The 17,958-nt window shown below is 52.7% G+C and overlaps 1 protein-coding gene across 1 annotated transcript; it reads right to left on the bottom strand.

Annotated features, from left to right (window-relative positions):
• Nucleotides 1-1,242: 1,242 nt before the first annotated feature.
• On the bottom strand, nt 1,243-15,458 carry PCP4L1 (Purkinje cell protein 4 like 1). The gene is made up of 3 exons (XM_019712954.3): nt 15,214-15,458; nt 3,247-3,301; nt 1,243-2,649 (listed from the first exon to the last, which is right to left on the bottom strand). Exons 1-3 carry the CDS (start codon nt 15,220-15,222, stop codon nt 2,507-2,509), a joined length of 207 nt encoding a protein of 68 aa, XP_019568513.1. The 5' UTR covers nt 15,223-15,458; the 3' UTR covers nt 1,243-2,506.
• Between the last annotated feature and the right edge of the window lie 2,500 nt (nt 15,459-17,958).

Genomic DNA, 17,958 nt, shown 5'->3' with positions numbered 1-17,958 from the left:
GTCCCACTTCTGGGTATTTATCTGAAGAAACCCAAATACTACTTCAAGGGGATGTGCATCCATACGTTCACTGCAGCACTGTTTACAATGGCTGAGATGTGGAAGCAGCCTGGGTGTCCATCGCAGGAAGAATGGATAAAGAGGAGGTGGTACATATATACAGTGGACTATTGCTCAGCCAGGGAAGGGAATGCGTTCTCGCCATCTGTGGGGACATGGATGGACTTGGAGGGTATTTTGCTGAGTGGAGTGTGTCAGACAGAGAAAGGCAGATGCAATGAGATTCCACTTATATGTGGAATCTAAGAACAAACAAACAAAACGGAAACAGACTCATAGACACAGGGAACATTTTGATGGTTGCCAGACAGGAGGGGGTTTGGGGGCAAAAAAGGTGAAGGGATTAAGACATACAAACTGGTACTTACAAAATAGTCATGGGATATAAAGTAAAGCACAGGGAATATAGTCAATGACATGGTAATAAGCATGTATAGTGCCAGGTAGGTGTTAGACTAGTCAGGGGGGTCACATCTTAAATTATATGTGTCTCACCACTATGCTGCACACCTGAAATTAATATAAAATGATATGGAATGTAAAAAAAAATGTTTGAGGACAAGTATACGACTTTTGGAGCAAGCGATGATAAAGGGAAAAATCATGTCAGCACCATATTCCAGGTCTGTGGCAGGAACAGTCAGCAGACACCGTACATGGGGGAGCCCCCAGGGGCGGGAGCAGGGAGCACTGCTTTGCCTGCGTGCACAGGCCAGACCAGCGATCCCCACGGCATGTCCATGGGTCGAGGGGACAGGAATGCTCCTGCGTTACAGGCCACACACCAGGTGTGGCAACGAGCTGCCCTCCCATTTGCCCATGAGGCCAGGACAGAAAGCCACTACCAACACGAGACTGCACTCAGAACAGACCCCAGGGTAAGCTCCTTCCTTCCTCGGGCATCAGGAGCTACTTCCTGTGACATAGGCCTTCCCGTGAATCACTGCTCATCCTCCTGATGCCCTGGAGCCACGGGCTCGCTGGGCGTGGAGAAGCTCTGGGACGTGGTCCCCGGCTCCCTACACTAGCGGCCACTCGGCTTCGACTTCTGTATTCTTGATTCAAGAAAGGAGGGTGAGTACGAGGAAGGGAGGAGAGTTGGGGAGACAGCATTCTTTGCTTGATCTTCAAGCATTTGGCTCTGGTTTCAGTGCATGGACGTCATTTCTCAGCAATGTAAACTCACTTGAAAGCCATCATTTTATTTAATTTGTGGTTTAAAGCCTTCAGTGAGACCGAGTCACCTTCTCTTGCCCCTAAGTGTGAAAAACAGGTGTGGGGGGGTAGGGGGGAGACAAAGCAGCAGGGACGGCTAGGATAGTCATTTGGGGACAGGGAGCAAGGAAAACTGGGTTTGTCCTCAGAGGGATACACACCACATGCGCCCTTAGCCAGGCGGGGACAGAAGGGAACGGGGACAGAAGGGATCAGGCTCCATCCAGCAGGTGTGCAGCCGGCGATGGTGACACAGCAGACGAAGACAGCGTGGCCTGTGTGGACGTGGTCAGGCAGTGCTGTCCCCTTTCCCACCACGGAGTCCATGCAGCTGCCCCCACACCCGCCCCCACCCGCCCCAGAGGCCAGCTCAGGCCAACACTCATACTCCTCCCAGGAAAAACAGAAGTAGAGGTTACATGACCCCACTTGAGGGTTTTTTATATAATTATGCAACATGCTAAAATCACACAGAGTGGCTATTCCTCTCCTGTCCTGACTCCACAGTGGGGCAGGTGGGAGCTACAGGGTCGCTGGTTTGGGTGGCCTCTGGGGACAGTTAGACGTCGGGGCTCAGAGGTAGGCAGGTTAGCAGAGCCCCAAGAATCCTTCACATAACACGCTTTCCTGGCGGTCGCTGTGTCTTCAGAGATCCCCCTTCACTCTTCTTTCCTCCCCACACCTGCCTGAGCCCCGATTTCCCTGCCTCTGCCCTATGCTCCCAGCCCAGATGAGAAAGCCCAGTTTGGGGGGCCGCTACCAGCCCCAGAGACATCCCCTGCAGCTCATGTACTCAGCATGCATGAACTGGAGGCTGCCTGAGTCAGGTCTGCCCGGGGAAGGGGGACCCGGTCCCCACTGTGGCCGAGCTCGGAGCGGGGAAGTTGGAGGTGGTGCTGCAGGAGGGTATGAAGGGGCTGTTACCTGAAGGGGGACTGCTGTGACCACCTTTCCCCGCCCCCACCCTGCCAGGGGCCCTCCTCTCAGCCCCCAAGCCTTGGGAGGCAGGCCCGTCCCAGGGAGAGGCTGGTCCTCCGTTAGGCAAGTGGCAGCTTCCGAATCCCTCACATTCCCTCTGCTCCTTGTGCCCCTAATGCTGTGATGGCTCCAGGGGCCACACAACACAACACATAAGGGTTGAACTCGCCTCAACGACAGGCTAGAGGAACAAAGACACATGGAGTCAGGCTGTGGCGAGGGGAAAGGAGCAGGGGACTGCAAGGCTGGCGACTCAAGAGCTGGCGTCCTTTTTCCTCTTCTGGAACCGCCGGAACTTGCCCTGAATAGCAAGGGCCGCCTTCTCCGTTTCCGGTGCCGTCAGATCGATGTCGATCTCCTCATCCTCCTCGGCCTTCTTGGCACTGCCGGCTTTGCCTGCAGGTGGTTCCGAAATCTGTGAACACGTGCTCCGGGCGGGCCCGCCCGTCTCTCCAGGCCCCGAACGCAGGGGCTGAAGTCCACTTCCTGCAGAACGCTGTGAGCCCCCCATCTTTGCTAGCCCTGAGAATGCCTGCCCAGTAACTCCCCTGGAAGTCGCATCAGGGCCCCTCAGCTGAAAATTAGCTAGAGTTACTTGGGGGCTTTGCTACTATCCACCAAGCTGCCAGATGTCCTCTCACCACTTCCAGAATCCTACAGAAGCCCTAGGGCACACGCTGTCTCCCCAGCTTGCCCTCAATTTCTGATTGAGACAGTGGCTGGGATCACCGATGAGTTTCCTCCTATCGTGTGCCTGTCTCCAGCCACTCCAGAGCCAGTTTTGCAAACCCAGTGTCAGTACTGGCAGGTGTGCTTCTTAGGAAACAGTGGAAGGCAGCCCCCAGGTAGTCGTTCTAACCCAGTGCTTCGTTTCACTCACCCACGTTCCGGCTACACCTGACTTTCAGGGCTTCCAGACTGACAGCCCTACTTGTCCTTATGTCCAGGTGTCACTCACCTGCTCTACAGACCGCCTCGCCCAAGCCGACTCACCCTTTTCCTCCGGCCCAGGTGCCTGCTTGGTCGCTGGGGATGTTTTGGTGTTAAGCTGGAAAATGAAAGTCAGAACATCAGCCATTCAAGGCAGCTGACGGTGCCACCCCTTAGACTCACCATCGTCACTTCCAAGCCCTCCTATTACCAGGTACGTGCCATAGTCGAAGCTGTGCATCTTGGGACCAGAGGGGGGGAGAAAAGTCATCAGAATTCACCCGCCAAGTCTTTATTGGCCCTAGGGAAAGTGCAGAGGACAAAACAGACAAAAGCCTTGTCCTCGTGGGGTTTGCATTCTAGGGTATAGGCAAATGAACAAACAAAATGATTATCCTGTTAAATGCTACAGAGGAGAGACAGGGAAGGAGGAAGGCAGTGAGTGCTGGGGTAGATATGGAGACGCACAGCTCACAGAGGGGCCCGGAAAGTGCCTCTGGAAGCCGGCACCTGAGCTGAGAGCTGGCAGAGGTGCGTGTCCAGGCCAGAGCTTTCAGGGCCCTGTCGTGGAGGAGTGAGCAGCCTGTTTGAGGACTGGCAAGATTGATGCAGCTGGCGCGGGAAGGGAAGGGAAGGCGGGGGTGGGGTGGGGTGGTGGATCAGCGATAACTGGGGTGCACCGTGCCCCTCACCTGGTCTTACAAGTAGTCACAGACAGAACGCCGACTATGTGTCAGCCCCTTTTCTCTGCACTTTATACACATCAACACACTGCATCCCTGTAACAGCCCGTAAGGCAGGTCTTGCTACTACTCTCCTGTTCCAGAGAGAAAATGAGCTGGGGAGGTGAACTCGCCTAAGGTCACACAGCTAAGAAGTAGCAAAGCCAGGATTTGAATCAGAACAATCTGACTCCAGAGTTCACGCTCTTTAACACTTGGCTGCCATTTCTTAATCTCCAGCCAAAGGCACGATCGTGTGTGCACATGTGGTCGTGTGTGTGCATTTGTGCATGTGTGTGCGTGTGTATGTAATAATGTGTGTGTGCAAGCGTGAGTGTGCACACACCTGAGGAGCATGTCCAACGTGAGGCTGAGTTAACTGGACAACTTCCCCCACGCGGAGCAGCTCCAGGTCGGAAGGACAGTCCCAGGGACCTGATTTCCTTTCGCCCAGTCAGGTAGCTGGATTTCAGGGCCAGTCTCTCAGCCCACCGTCCCCACCACTTTGTCCCCAGACACCCTACAGGGAGCCCAGGAGCAGGGTCCTGCCCTCCGTTAAGGGGAAATCCTACGTGATCTGTGAGAACCTGACCCCAGACCAGGCTGACTGACTCGGCTGCCAGCTCTGCCTGTTGTCCTGACCACCCGACTCTGGCTTTCCCCTGACCTTTGCTCGCTGGCCTCCTGACACCCCCCAGGCTGAGCGCTGTGTGTGTGCGCGAGGGGGGCCACGTGCGAGCAGGGGGGGCTCTGACACAGCCACATCCCCTTTCCCAGCACAGCCTGAGAACTCCAAGTACAAGTTCATCCCACTGCTTCCATTCGGAGCCCCTCGTGTTCCTTCAGGCTGCTATTCCAAGTTTCCACTGAGCCTGGCGCTTCATTCCGTTCAGCCTCTGCCCCCACAGGGGGCCAGTCTCTCAGCTCTCAACACCACCAAACGCGCATTAGCAACTGGGAGGCACACAGCTCTTGCCTCCCCAAAGGGCCCCAGTTGCTTTCCTTGCCAACCTTCCTCCCTTCCTTTCATCCTCACCTCTGGGCCCGACGACCCCAGTGTTCCCTGCCGTCATCTCATCTCCGGTGTCTGCCAACTCCCCACGAGTACTTTGTTTCCTCTGCACCTCACAGCTGTGTGCCTCCCTTCTCGTGGGGAGAGGCCTGCTGCCTCAGGGGTCTGTTTCCTTCGGGCTTTGAGACCGCAGAGAGGGATGTGACACAGCAGTCCCCCTTCTCTGCCCACACCTCCTCCCTGGCACTTGTCAGCATTCAGGTGATGTCTGTCCTTCCATCCAGCTCTAGACCCCGCTCCCCTTTGCGCTTCCCGGGCTCTTCACCATCAGCCCCTTCACTGTCTTGTAGGTAAAACCTCTCCCTCGCTTAAAAACAAACAAACAGGCTGTTTCAATCTGAATTCCTTCTCCAGACAACACCAGAATGAGAAGAACTGGGTCTAGGGCCAAGCCTTGAGGAACTCAATATTACAAGGTTAGGGGGATCATTTGAAAAAATCGTGCTGGAATGACTGGACAGCCATATGCAAAAACAAAAAAGCGTAACAAAAGTCCTCAATCCACACCTCGCACCCATACAAAAATTAACTCAAAACAGGTATAAAACCTAAAACTATAAAACTTCTACAAGAAAATATAGGGAAAATAATTCTTTGCAACTTTGGGGTAAGCAAAGATTTCGGAGATACACCAAAAGCACAACCCATAAAAGAAAAAAATTTTAATTGAACTTCACTAAAATTAAGCACTGCTGTTTGAAAGACACTTCTGAGAGAATGTAGAGACAAGCTACAGACTGGAGGAAAGTATTTGCAAATCACGTATCTGATAAAGGACTTGCATTCAGACTACATAAAGAACGTTCGAATCTCGATAATGTGAATACAGTTTGTAAAAATGGGCAAGAACTGTATTTGGACACTTCACCAGAGAAGATACATGAACAGCAAATCAACACAGGCAAAGATGTGTAACATTAGTCACTGTGAAAATTCAAGTGAAAACAAGGAGATACCATTACACAGCTGTGAAAACGGTTTTGTCAAATGACAGCACCATACGCTGGGCAAGACAGGGAGTTATCTGGAACTCTCGTCCATCACTGGTGGAAACAGCTACTTGGGCAGTTTCTTCAGCATCCGTTTGTCATACAACCCAGCACTCCCTCTCCTAGGTATCAAGTGAAATGAATACTTACGTCTACACATAAAGCGGTAAGTGAATGTGTATAACAGCTTTACTCGAAATCACCAGCACTTGGAAATTCCCTAAATGCCCGTCAGCTGAGGATGAACAAACTGGGGACGCCATAGGACGGAACACCAACCAGCGATTCAAACAAGGAATGAACTGCTGACACGACACTGTGGATGAAGCTCAAATGCATTCGATCAATGAGAGAAGCCAGACCCTAAGGTCACACATACATTGTAAAATTCCAGTTACACGACATTTCTGGTAAAGGCCAAACTCTCAGGACAGCAGACAGAGTAGTGGCTGCTAAGGGCTGAGTCATGGCAGGAGTGACTACAAAGGGAATTTAGGGACGAAGGCACCGCTCTGTATGTTGATTGCATAGATACATGTTACCTGACCGTATACAGTTGTCAAAATTCGTAGAACGATATACTGATAAGGGTATATTTACTGCATGTAAATTGTACCTGAATTTCCTAAATAGGGAAAAAGGGTTAAGGAGCGGTCAACAAGCCGGCAAAGACTGAGAAGGAGCAATTAGAAAGATGACTGGGGTGAGGGTGGGGGCCAGGCCTCTCATACGTCTCTCTCCTTCTCATAGCTAGACTTCCAGAACTCTCCGTCTCCATCTCCTACCTCCCACACCCTCTCCAACCCACGTCACCCTAGCTTGTACTCCTCTGCGGCTCCTGCTCTTCTTTAGGTGCCCAATGCTCTCGAAGTTGCTAGATCAAATACAAAGGTCAGCTGCACCTGGCTTGACCTCCTGAAGCATTCACCTCTCAGGCATTTCACCTTTCCGTGGCTCCTGGGACACCACGGTGTTCCTGGGTTCTCACCTATCTTTCTGGACACATCTGCCCAACCTTTAGTATGGAGGCTCTTAAGGCTGAGGGTGGGGCTCTCCTGTGTTCTCTCTTCCCGACCATCTTACCTGTCCCTACCACTCCAGTTATCATCTCTCCCAGCGCCGACCAATAGGACAGAGGTGGGCTAATTATAGCCACAGCCAGATCTGGTCTGCAGCCTGTTTTTGTAAACAAGGTTTGGCTGGAACACAGCCATGCCCACTGCCATCATCTGGGGCCACTTCGGCAGGACAACAGCGGTGTCGTAGTTGCAACAGACACATGGCCCACAAAGCCCAAATCACTCACCATGTGGCCCCTTACAGACAGCTCGGCAGACCCCGTGACAGAGCTCTCTGCAGTGAAACAAGTGTCCTATCCCATGCCATCCTACATGTGTCCACTAAGCATGAGTGGTATCGAGTACTTTGAAATGTGGCCGGCGCCACTGAGGAAGAAAGCCTATACTTGTGCTGAATTTTAGTTAATAGGCTGCTCCTTAGTCAGGAAGGCCAAGAGCTTCCTGTGGCAGGTAGGCACCACACTGGGCATCACAGCCCGCCGAGGGCTCAGAAGGCGGTATCCACGCCCCACGTCTCCTTTGAGCTCAGTCTCCATTCACGTGCACACTGCGCAGGAACGCAGGCCCCGCGGGTGTCAGCCCCACCTGCCCGACCTGCTCCTGACAGTGCCTCCTCGTCCAGGCGTGCGGGCCAGGAACCTGGAAATCGCCCTCTCCACACCTTTCCTTGCTTCGCACTGCGTGCCCAGGTCAGTACGAGGCCCGTTCACTTTATGTCACCCTGACAGCTGTGTGTACAGAGATCACTGCGAGAGCCCACGTGGGCACCAAGGCTCTGAGGAGGAAGAATAAAATTCCTACTATGGTCTGGGCCACCTCTGATCACTCAATGACCTCATCTCAGGAATAGGCCACGCCCCTTCCCACCTCCGGACCTCGGCTCATGGTTCTCTTACCCCAGCTTCCCTTTTATGTGGTGAATCACCCTTCAGAGCTGTCCTGGAGGAAGCTCTCCTTAGCTCCCCAGACTAGACTAGGGCCCCCATTACCAGTCACAGCACCCATGCTGCTCCCTACACCACTAAAAAATAATTTGGGAATTCGCTACTGAATGGCTGTGTCCTCCGTTTGCACGTGGGTTCCCGTGAGGGTGGGGTGGTGCCTGTCTCACCACTACTGTAGCCCCAGGGTCTAGCACTTGCCTCTGCACGCGACAGACACTCAGCATCTGTTGAATGAATGACACCACTCCTGCTGCACTCTATTCACCACCTCATCTAGGTTTCTGAAACCAGCGTGAGTGCAGACGGCTGAGGGGCGCGCCTGCGAGGCCAGTTCAGAGGCCGTGAGAAGGTGCCAGGAGCCAGCTTAGCACTTTTCCTCTCTTCAGCACATGGGCCTGGAAACGAGCAGAGAGGGCAGGGCAAGGCCTACCCAAGAGTGTTAGTTCAGGTTACCTGTGGCACAGCCATTGTGTATCTGTCCTACCACCCACCCCCACCCATCCGATTCCCTAGTTTCCATTTATCTGTGTCACATTAACTGCAACCTCTATACTGCACATAGTAGGTACTCAATAGATATTTGTTTATGTGAATTAAAATTTTCTCAAGCCTGAAACTGCTGGGAGAAGCAACATGGTGAATGGTCTTGTAACTTGACCTGTTCTTCTATTCAACCCGAGGCGCAGTCCTTCAAAATAACAACTATGTTAGTACATGCAGGTATTTCATATATATTTTCTCTAGCTCTTTTCTTTCACCGTCAAGTAGATGTTGTGTGTCTTCTGCAGATGGGAGGCCCGAGCACAGCAAGGCTGTGGTTTCCCCAATGTCACACACCAGGAGTGGTGGCGCCGGTCGAACTGAGTCCACGCTCATGCAGGATACACCCACGTCTGTCTGACTCCCCCTGGAGTCACCTGGAGTCAAACAGCTGGACAAGTTCGTGTCACTAAGTGGGAGTGTGTGCGTGGGATGGCTCGAAGGACCCTTGGCACAGAAGTCTCAGGACTGGCCTCTTTTTACTCTAAACCACATCCGAAATCACAATGTCCCTGTCTTCCCAATGTCTAGCCCCCCCCAAAATGCTGGCAGTGGCTCTCCACCTCTGGTAAGGGCCCCACAATGGTTTGCTTGGACGGAGATTATACTCTGTAAGCCAGTGCCTGGCCTGCAGCCCTGGGGCACCGGCAGCTCTCCCAGGTGAGGGGGCACAGGAGGGGCCCTCTAGCACAACCTCTGTAAATGTTCACGTTTCATTTCAAAGAACCTGAGGCATTTTTTTGAGGTGTGGACCACAGGGAGCTGAGACAAGTGCTCAGGAGCACAAAAACCTGGCGTCCTTAGGGCTTTGTCTCACACAGCCGAGCGCGTGGGCTGCGGCTGGCTCGGAAGGACACTGTTTTGGCAAAGCACCTAAGAACAGGCCAAGCGGGAGCACCTTAGACGACACTGCCCACGGCCACTACTGGGAGCCGGTTCCCAATAACTCTGGGCCCCACTTACCCTGCCCCCTTCTCTAGCTGTGGTTCTTACTTTCTTTGTTTCTTTCATCTGTAATGATGTTGCCACAGCAACACAGCAACCATTGTCACCAGAAGGGGCAAGACAGTGTCTCCCCCTCTGCTCCAAGCAGGAAGTCAGAACTAACCTTGGGAAGGGTAAACTACCAAGATTTCCCCATCCTCAGCCTTTAAAAAGGGCTCACAGATTATCAGCAATCAACAGGGGTGAAGGGGCCGTCACACCTGCCAGCATGCGCCCTGCATGGGCTCCGCTCTCCTGGATGCTGGGCAGTGAAAACAGATTATGCACGTCCTAGCCGTTCTGCTGATCGGGCACTCGGATCCTGTCCCACAGACCAGGGCAGGGAAACCAAAAAAGGGCCTGAATCCTAAAAATCCTAAATATGAGCTCCAAAGACCTCTTTCTTGCCTTTGTCTTGACATAAATCCTAGGCTTTGTAAGCTCTCTGTTTGCTTCCGAGGCACAGAAAGTGAGGGAGACAGGAGTTATTGCATCTGCTTCCAAGTGGAGACAGAGGCTTCAGCCCCCCAGGGGCGCCTCTCTCCCTGCTGACACACTCTCCCTCAATGGCAAGTGAAGGTCACTGCCAGAGGGCCGCAGAGGCCTCGCATCTCCTGCAGCCCCTGAGAGACCCTAGACCGGCTGTTTTGGGAGCCGGGTTGGAACTGTTTCAATTCTTTCAGTGCAGCAACCAGCTGCAGTCTTCAAACAGCTTCAGAAAGACTTGTTCAAGGTCACCCTCAAGATACTAACAGAAATAGAACTAGGAATCCTTACTCCAGGTTCCGCATACACACGTCCTCCTCCTAATACATGGAGTATAACCCGAATGCCTTATATCCCACATGCCAAAAGGAGCAGAGCTCCACACCCGGGTGTGTCGCTCTCCCTGCAGCCCCCCCCCCCGCACCCCTTTTCCTGAACAGCCGCACCCCCACTGAACTCAGAGGCAGAGCCCCTTGCCTCCCCCCAGGTGTTCATGAGTCAAGGCCCCGGCAGGCACCCCAGCATGGGCTTCCGCAGTGCAAAGAGTGGGTCTTCGTGGTGCTCTGCATACAGCTTGCAGCTGTCTTCACCCCATACTAGGCTGGGGGAGCTGACAAAGCATCTTTTATTACTATAATCTTCAATGTGCATCCCACCCATGGCGTTAATGTCCCAAAATAAATGCATTAATACCCCCCGCAGCCTACACAGCAAACACTCAACCGCAGGGCATTGTGTGGGAGGGAGGCAGCGCCAGGACCACAGAACGTGGCCCCTTTCCCGGGTGGGGGCTGGGAAACCTCCGTGGGCGTGCCTGGGAGTCAGCCTGGGCAGAAGCAGCAATCCGCGGGGTGGGGGTGGGGGGCACACGACTGTTCACCGGATGCAGAGCTCTTGGAAAGAGGGGTTGGAGACCTGAGCTGACCGGGCTCACTCTGGCAGGTAAAACAATTCTGGGGCAAGTCGAGCCATTTCGAGCAGCGGGATCTGGCGGATGGATTTAGAAAATCATGCACGTGGGATTCCGGGATCCCAGGAGACTGTCGGCGCTCACTTTGCCAGCCGACTTCATTCGTCTTTTCCTCCTTCCTACACTTCTCCTCCCAGAGCCTGTGTCCTCTCCTTGGAAGTCAAGTGGCTAAAGGGAGGACTCCACGCCGCTGCCTGTCTGCTCAGAGGGCGCAGCGCCGTCGGTAGACAGACGCCCGCCTTCCTGCGCTGCGCCCTCCACGTCAGACGCTTTTGGTCCGAGGGTGCTCTCGTTTCCGTGCTTCCTCTGGTCTCCGATGCTCTGCAGTTGTGCGAATCGGTGATGGACACTAAGACCCCGTGGAGAGGGGGCCCCCAGGCTTCCGCTTTCCCTCGCGCCCACTCACTGGCCTACCCCACCCTGGCAGTCACCGCACGTGACCCTGTACAAAGGGGTAGACTTGGCCCGCCTGGTGTTCTGCCAAAATGCACCCGGTTGATAAATATCATCCAGGTCAGTCCCTCTTCTCTCTGTCTCTGTCCACTCGCGCAGCATTTATTAAATCGCACTGCTTAGATTGCCTATGGAAACTACTTGTAATATATTCCTTAGAAGTCGCATGTTAATTCAATCATTCCGTATTCACTAGGGGACATGTGGGAGTCGTCTTACGGAAAGGTCTTCTGGGACAAGAAGTCCGCAGTCTGTGCCCTCGTCCTGGTTCTAGGACTGTGGAGACTCAGCTAAGGTTTGGGCCTCAGTTTCCTCACACGTAAAGTGGGAAGATTGCTCCAGATGACTGAGAGCTCCCCTTAGCAACTTGGAAATTACATCACTAAAATGTTTTGATATATTATTCGAAATTTTCTTGGTGAAAGACACCTGTGTTTGTATCTTGAAGAATGTACACCAACTTAAGTTGGTTTGTTTTTTGTTTTTCAAAATAGAATTTTGAAAGACAATATGGAACTGTAGACAAATAGAAAGAAAACAGGGGGAGGCATTCATAGAACCACTACCTGGAAAAGACGGTTACTGACCTGATCCTTCTTCCTCCCCTCCCTCTGAAGCCCTGTCGCCTCACTTTCATCAGTTAAGACCCTCCACAGACAGACACCAACGATGCATCAGATTTGTGTTGTGGATTCCAGCCATGTTATGTACGGCCGTCTTCCCCTAGAAACACTCGACACTCTAAGAGGTGACTGATCACAGCTGTGGCTCAGGAAAACAGTTGTCCCTATTCCCGGGTCACAGGATGACAAAATCATCCACTTGTACCAGCCAGAGGCTCCTGCTCAGGCAGCTAAGCCAACAACCTGGGTGGCTGCCTAAGAAACGGAAGAGCAAGTTCTAGAACCAAGTTCTAGTTTCCTTCAGAAGACAGATATTTCCAGAGGTGGAAGGCATTCCGGTATCCAGTAGCTAGTCCTTTGATTTTATATGTGAATATAACCGTAATAATAACGAAATACCAATGAGAATGAGAAACCTGGATTCCCTCCAAATCCCTACCTGCCTGGCTCACAGAAGACATAACACAAACTTCCATCATGGGGAAGCCTGAAGCCAGAAAGATAAGCACAGGAAAGAGAAATTGCCCCCAGAAGTGTGATACCCCATTCCTCTGACCCAGGAGGACAGAAGCAGAGTAACAAAGGAGGGGTACCACTTCTAAGCTCTCCCCCAGTGACAAGTCTACTGACCTGTCCCTTGCTCCAGCCCCTGCAGCCAAAGCACAGATACCGTGAGGACAGTGACCACTTGTCCGTGACCCCCATTTCAACAGAGTGACCGCTGGACCAGAGGATCCCTCCAGCAGGGCTCCTCCCAGCTGAGACATGCAAGAGGGTCACAGCGTTAAGCTACGTCCGCGACAAGAGGTTACAGGCAAGAGCTCTCAGGGACTGACTGCACCTCCCAGGCGTGGGGGAGCCAGAGGGAGCCCCTCAGCGGGAGGGCGGCCTGCGACCCACAGCCCTGGAGTCCTGCTGCAGCGGCGAGTGCAGACAGCTGGTGCCCTGCAGCTCGTCCTCCACACGCACACGCAGGGCATGGCCCGCTGCAGTGCCGAGGGGCAGCATGGCCACCGAGGCCCAGTGGAGCCCAAAGCCTCCCCAGCAGCCCCACCGGAATCCCTGCGCTTTCACTGGTTCTGGGTCTGGAGTCCTCTCCAGCTTCTGTTCTGTTGAAATGGGAATCTTTAAAGAGATACGAAGTCCTCTCAGTTCATGCATTTTCTCAAGTAAGGAAATAAGCAGGTGGAGATGTGAGGCTTATAGAAGAGTCTGGGTGCACAGCGCTTTCCTGAGCCAGGCTCTTCAACCTGGAATAGGAGACCCCTGGGGCTGGACTGAGACCTGAGTCTAGCGTCTCCCTGGAGCTCCAGAGCTCTGGGCAACACTTCCGCTTTTCATCACACTTTCACAAGAGGAAGAAAACAGGCTGGCTCCTGGCCTCTAGGGAAGCAGAGACCCTTTGGGGATCTGGTTCAGACAGCTGGTCTCTGTGTTCACCCAGGTGGCTGCTTCTGGATTTTACAAATACGCATCCCGAAGCCAGGCTCAGCTCTGATTAGGAGGTGGCTCTGGAGGTGATCGCTGGTTGGAACGAGTTCCTCTGACCACCTGAGGCTGGGCAGCCCCGCACACACTGACAGCAAGTCTCCATCCCCGTCCCACTCCCATCGTTCTCCCAAGTTCAGCTGCTACATCAAGACTTGACTCTCCCATGAAACACCAGATTGTTTTCCTTGCCACTGAAACAGCTTTGTCACTCCACCAAATAGCACCCTAAATGTCAGCCCCTGTAGTGTGTCCTGCAGGGAGGCCGTGCACTTCCCCCAAAAAAGCTCAGACTAACCACGCATCTTCACGTTGGCATAGCCTTCAGATCACAAACTCCCAGGGGAGGCTTGACTTGCAACTTTCAGATTTAGAAACACAAGGGGGGGGGGGCATTGAACTCTAGACCTCAGTGAAAAGAGGGCAAAGAAAAACTCTCTTCTCATATTAGGTCTGAAAGAAGCAAGAGGAAAGCAAAGTGAACTTTTTTTTTCTTTTCTTTTTGAAAGGCTGCCATGGTCGGGGTCACAACTAGCTGAGGGACTAGAAACCACTTTGCCATCTGCAGCCTCCAGACTCGCTGAATTTCCCAGGATACGCCCTGTGGACATGGCAACCAGGACAATATAGCAGTTGGCACGAATTGGCTCCTCGGACGACAACTTTCAGTGGGAGCCTGCAGAGCTCCGACGAAAGATGACGAACTAAACAGACCTAGGATCCAGGGCCCTATGCCTTCACCGAGCTCTTGCTATCCTTGAGAATTTCTGTGACACTGAAAAAGAAACGGAGATAAGAACGGCCAACAGAGATGGAGTGCCTGCCCTGTGCCAGCTACTGTTCTAAGTACCTTCCTATACAATCTCATTGAATCATTAGGACACCAGTTATCCTCGTTTTACAGATAAAAAGCTGAAGCACAGAAAGGTTTACTAGCTCGCTTAAGACCACGCAGCTGGTAAGTATATGGGTTCAGAGCTGGCATCTGGCAGACAGCTGAGCAGTCAGACTTGACATGAGACCCTCAGTACTAGGAAAGGGGTCGCAGAGAGCAAGCTTGCGTTCAGCGGGAAGGAAGATGCACGTTGCTGAACATGAGCCGGTGCTACAAATACAGTCGGACAATGGGCGGGGTCCTTCCCAGTTCTGCTGTGACCCCCTCCCATGAGCAGCGTCCTATGGAAAGAGGACACCCCAGTCAGTGGGCTGGGCCCGGCTGAGACGGACACCACGGAGCCGGACAAAGGCCGAGGAGGTCAGAAGCACTGAGGCGGGAGGTCCACTCTGCAAGGGGACATGTCCCCAGGAGCCGGCCCTGCCGGTCCCGAATGCCAGACGGCCCCTGCAGCGGTTGCTTCCGGACTGGAGGATGGAGGGGAGGACGCCCCCGCAGGGCAGGGGGCTGCAGTCCCCGTAGGATGCAGGCGCGCAAGAGCAGCACCGGGGCCAGACGGGGCCACAGCCGGGGCGTGGAGGGGAGCAGCGCCCCGGGAGGCGACTCACCACCTGCGACCGCGGCCCCCACAAAGCACCACCCGCAGCGGGGACGTAAAGCCTCCCGCTTCCCGTCGCTTCCCGGAGACTCCGGACTGCACGGCCCCCTCGCCCTGCCCCCTGGGACCGGAGCCGCACCCCTGGCCCCCCGGGACCCGAGCGGTGGGGCCGGGCGGCGCCGCTCACCTCGCTCATCGCGGCGGCGGGACGGAGCGGGCGGCAAGTGCGGGAGGCGGGGCCCTGGGGGCTGCGCGGCGACCGCGGCGACGGGCCGGGCTCTGTGGTGGCGCCGCCTGACCAGACGAGGGGAAGCAGTGCCGGGAGCCGCTGCTCCGAGCCGGCGCCCGGCCCTCGGCGCTCGCTCACCGCCCGGCGTCCGCTCCGCGGGTCCCGTCAGAGCCCGTCCAGTCAGCCGCTCCGCGCGCCGCCTCGGGCCCCGCTCTTTATAGTCAGCTCGGGCCCCGCCTCCAGCCTGACCAATAGGAGCTCCTCTTGCCGCCGACTGACAGTCCCTCGCATCCAATGGAGGCAGGCTCGGAGGTCTGCTGCATTTCCAACTAGGGTAAGACAGTCAGAGCGCGGGAAGGAGGGGCGACTGTCGGGGGATGAGAGCCTGGAACCTGAAGTAGGGGAGCAAAGGAGGAGGAGGAGGGAGACGGCAGGGAGGAGCGAGTGAGTCTGAGAAAGCAAAGAAAGAAGAGCTGGAAGGAAATCAAGAGGGCACATGGGATGCAGGAAACAATGAACGAAAGGGGTAAGCCAAGAGACACTGCAGATTAAGATTTAGTGATAGGATGGCAGTCTGCGCGAGAAGGGCGCAAAGGAGGAAGGGAAGGAGAGACAGACAGACAGACAGACAAGTGGACAGTGTTCTGTGGCAAAGAACAGGAGACTTGTGAAGTACTTGATTTGGAAGACCATAAATCGTGGGAGTTGAAAGGCATGTAGGATTTATCAACCCTAACTCACATAATGAAAAGAAAACAAACAAACAAAAAAACACCCTGCCCAACAAAATAACGATCCCCTAGCGTCCACCTAAACAGCTAATGAGCTCCTCCCCCCAGCTTCTTTGTTCCACTTCAATCTGACCGGGGGCCTCCAGTGTGCCAGGCCTGGTGTTGAAGCTATAAAAAAAGGAGACAGACACACTTACGAACTTGCACGTACTGTTGCCATTAAAATGGATTTCAGCATGCAAGTTCTGGTTCCTAGTCTAGCTGGTTTCTTCCTGCAATTCAGGTAGCAACCCACTGGTGCGTGTTTGAAGACCAAAACTAGCCAAGTGGAGTCTGCCCAGGTGTAGGGACCAGATGTGAAAGATAAGGCCCACCCACTGTCCAGTCTATACAGATTATTTTTTAATAAGATGGAACTTCACTGAATAGTTACTGTGTTGTATAAGTTTTAAGAAAAAGAAAAAAATAACAGGTACAGGGTTAACTAATAACTACCAACTAAACTGTTAAGAATAATTATGGTAAGATTGCAAGAAGAGCAGCAAAAACTTCAACCAAATTGAAAAAAACCTTGATAATAAAGCATCCTAAAGTTCCGAGGGAAGAAAAATATGGTTAGAGCAAGATGAAAAGAAATAGAACATCTAGGTAAATGTCACGAACGTTCTAATGACTTCAGCTGTGATTCCTGTTTATCTAAATATCTAGCTTTCCTTTCTATTTTAAGGCAATCCTTTCCATTCTCTTGCCCTGACTTCCAACATTGTAAAACCTCTTAGCCTACTTACAGCTTCAGTCAGCCAAAGCCAAACACGTTCAGTTTAGCTGTTATGCCCTTTTGATCGTTTCTTGTATGGCCTGTAATAGCTTGAGTCCTTAATGGCTGAACTTCTCTCAGCAACCACTCATTTCTTCTCAGCAACAGATTCAGGTTAAGACCTCAAATACCCTTTCTCTAGCTACACCCTCCGTGTTTGTATGTTTTCTCTGCCAGGTCAGAAACAGAGAAGATGGGGAAAACACCGCGTCTTTTCTCCCACCCCACTGAGAGCCTCTGACTCTTACTTTCCGATGGGAATGTGGTTGCCTACGTTACTAAGTGTCTAGGTAGCTCCTGCTCTCTCACAGCCTCCTTCTCTGGCTCCCCCGCCCCCACCTTTTTAATGACGAGCTAATTAGCACTGAACACGTTGTCTTTAGCGAAACAACCTCTCCAAATTTCTTCAACAGCTCTGCAAAGATTGTGAACGGAATTCAAGATCCGAGATTAGAGGTCAGCAAGCTTTTTCTGTAACAGCCAGAGAGAAAGTATTTTCGGCGTTGGGGGCCTTATACTCTCTGTTGAAACTCCACGTCTCCCATTATAATTGGAAAGCAGTCCTGGACAATATGTAAACAGATAGTGCTAATAAAACTATTTGTGGACACGAAAGTGTGAATTTTGTATAATTTTCACGTCCTATGAAATATTCTTCTTCTTCTTTCAAAATTTTAATTTAGAAACCACTATTAGCTCAAAGGTTGTACAAAACAGGAAGCAGGCCAGATTTGGCTAACAGGCCATAAACTGCCAACCCCTGCCATAGATGATTAAATGGCCAGGTACATTACAACAGTAAAGTGTATAGTAATAAATACTACTAGGTCAAAGAAGGACCAAAAGCGTCAAAAGCTTCCTGGGGGAAATGGGATTTGGGTAGGATGTGGAAGGGAAGGAGGAGGAAAGGCTGGGTCTATCTGGCATCTGGGTGATGAGAGAACAATGATGAAAGAAGACAGGTTTATGAATGGGGAAGTCGCAAATATGTATGGGCCTTGATTATCAGAACAAGGAATTTAAACGTGACCCTCATACGAACTGCATATTTAGATTATTCTTGCGGGGGGAAACACAGGACTGATTTGACAAGATAGTCAGGGCAGGGAGAACAGCTTGAGGATACTGCAGTTGTACAAAGTACAAGAGTCTGAG

The sequence above is a fragment of the Rhinolophus sinicus genome, chromosome 11 (assembly GCF_057876585.1).
Source record: "Rhinolophus sinicus isolate RSI-liver-muscle chromosome 11, RSI-T2T, whole genome shotgun sequence".
In the NCBI taxonomy this organism is placed as follows: domain Eukaryota; kingdom Metazoa; phylum Chordata; class Mammalia; order Chiroptera; family Rhinolophidae; genus Rhinolophus; species Rhinolophus sinicus.
This window is presented reverse-complemented; position numbering and strand designations above follow the sequence as displayed.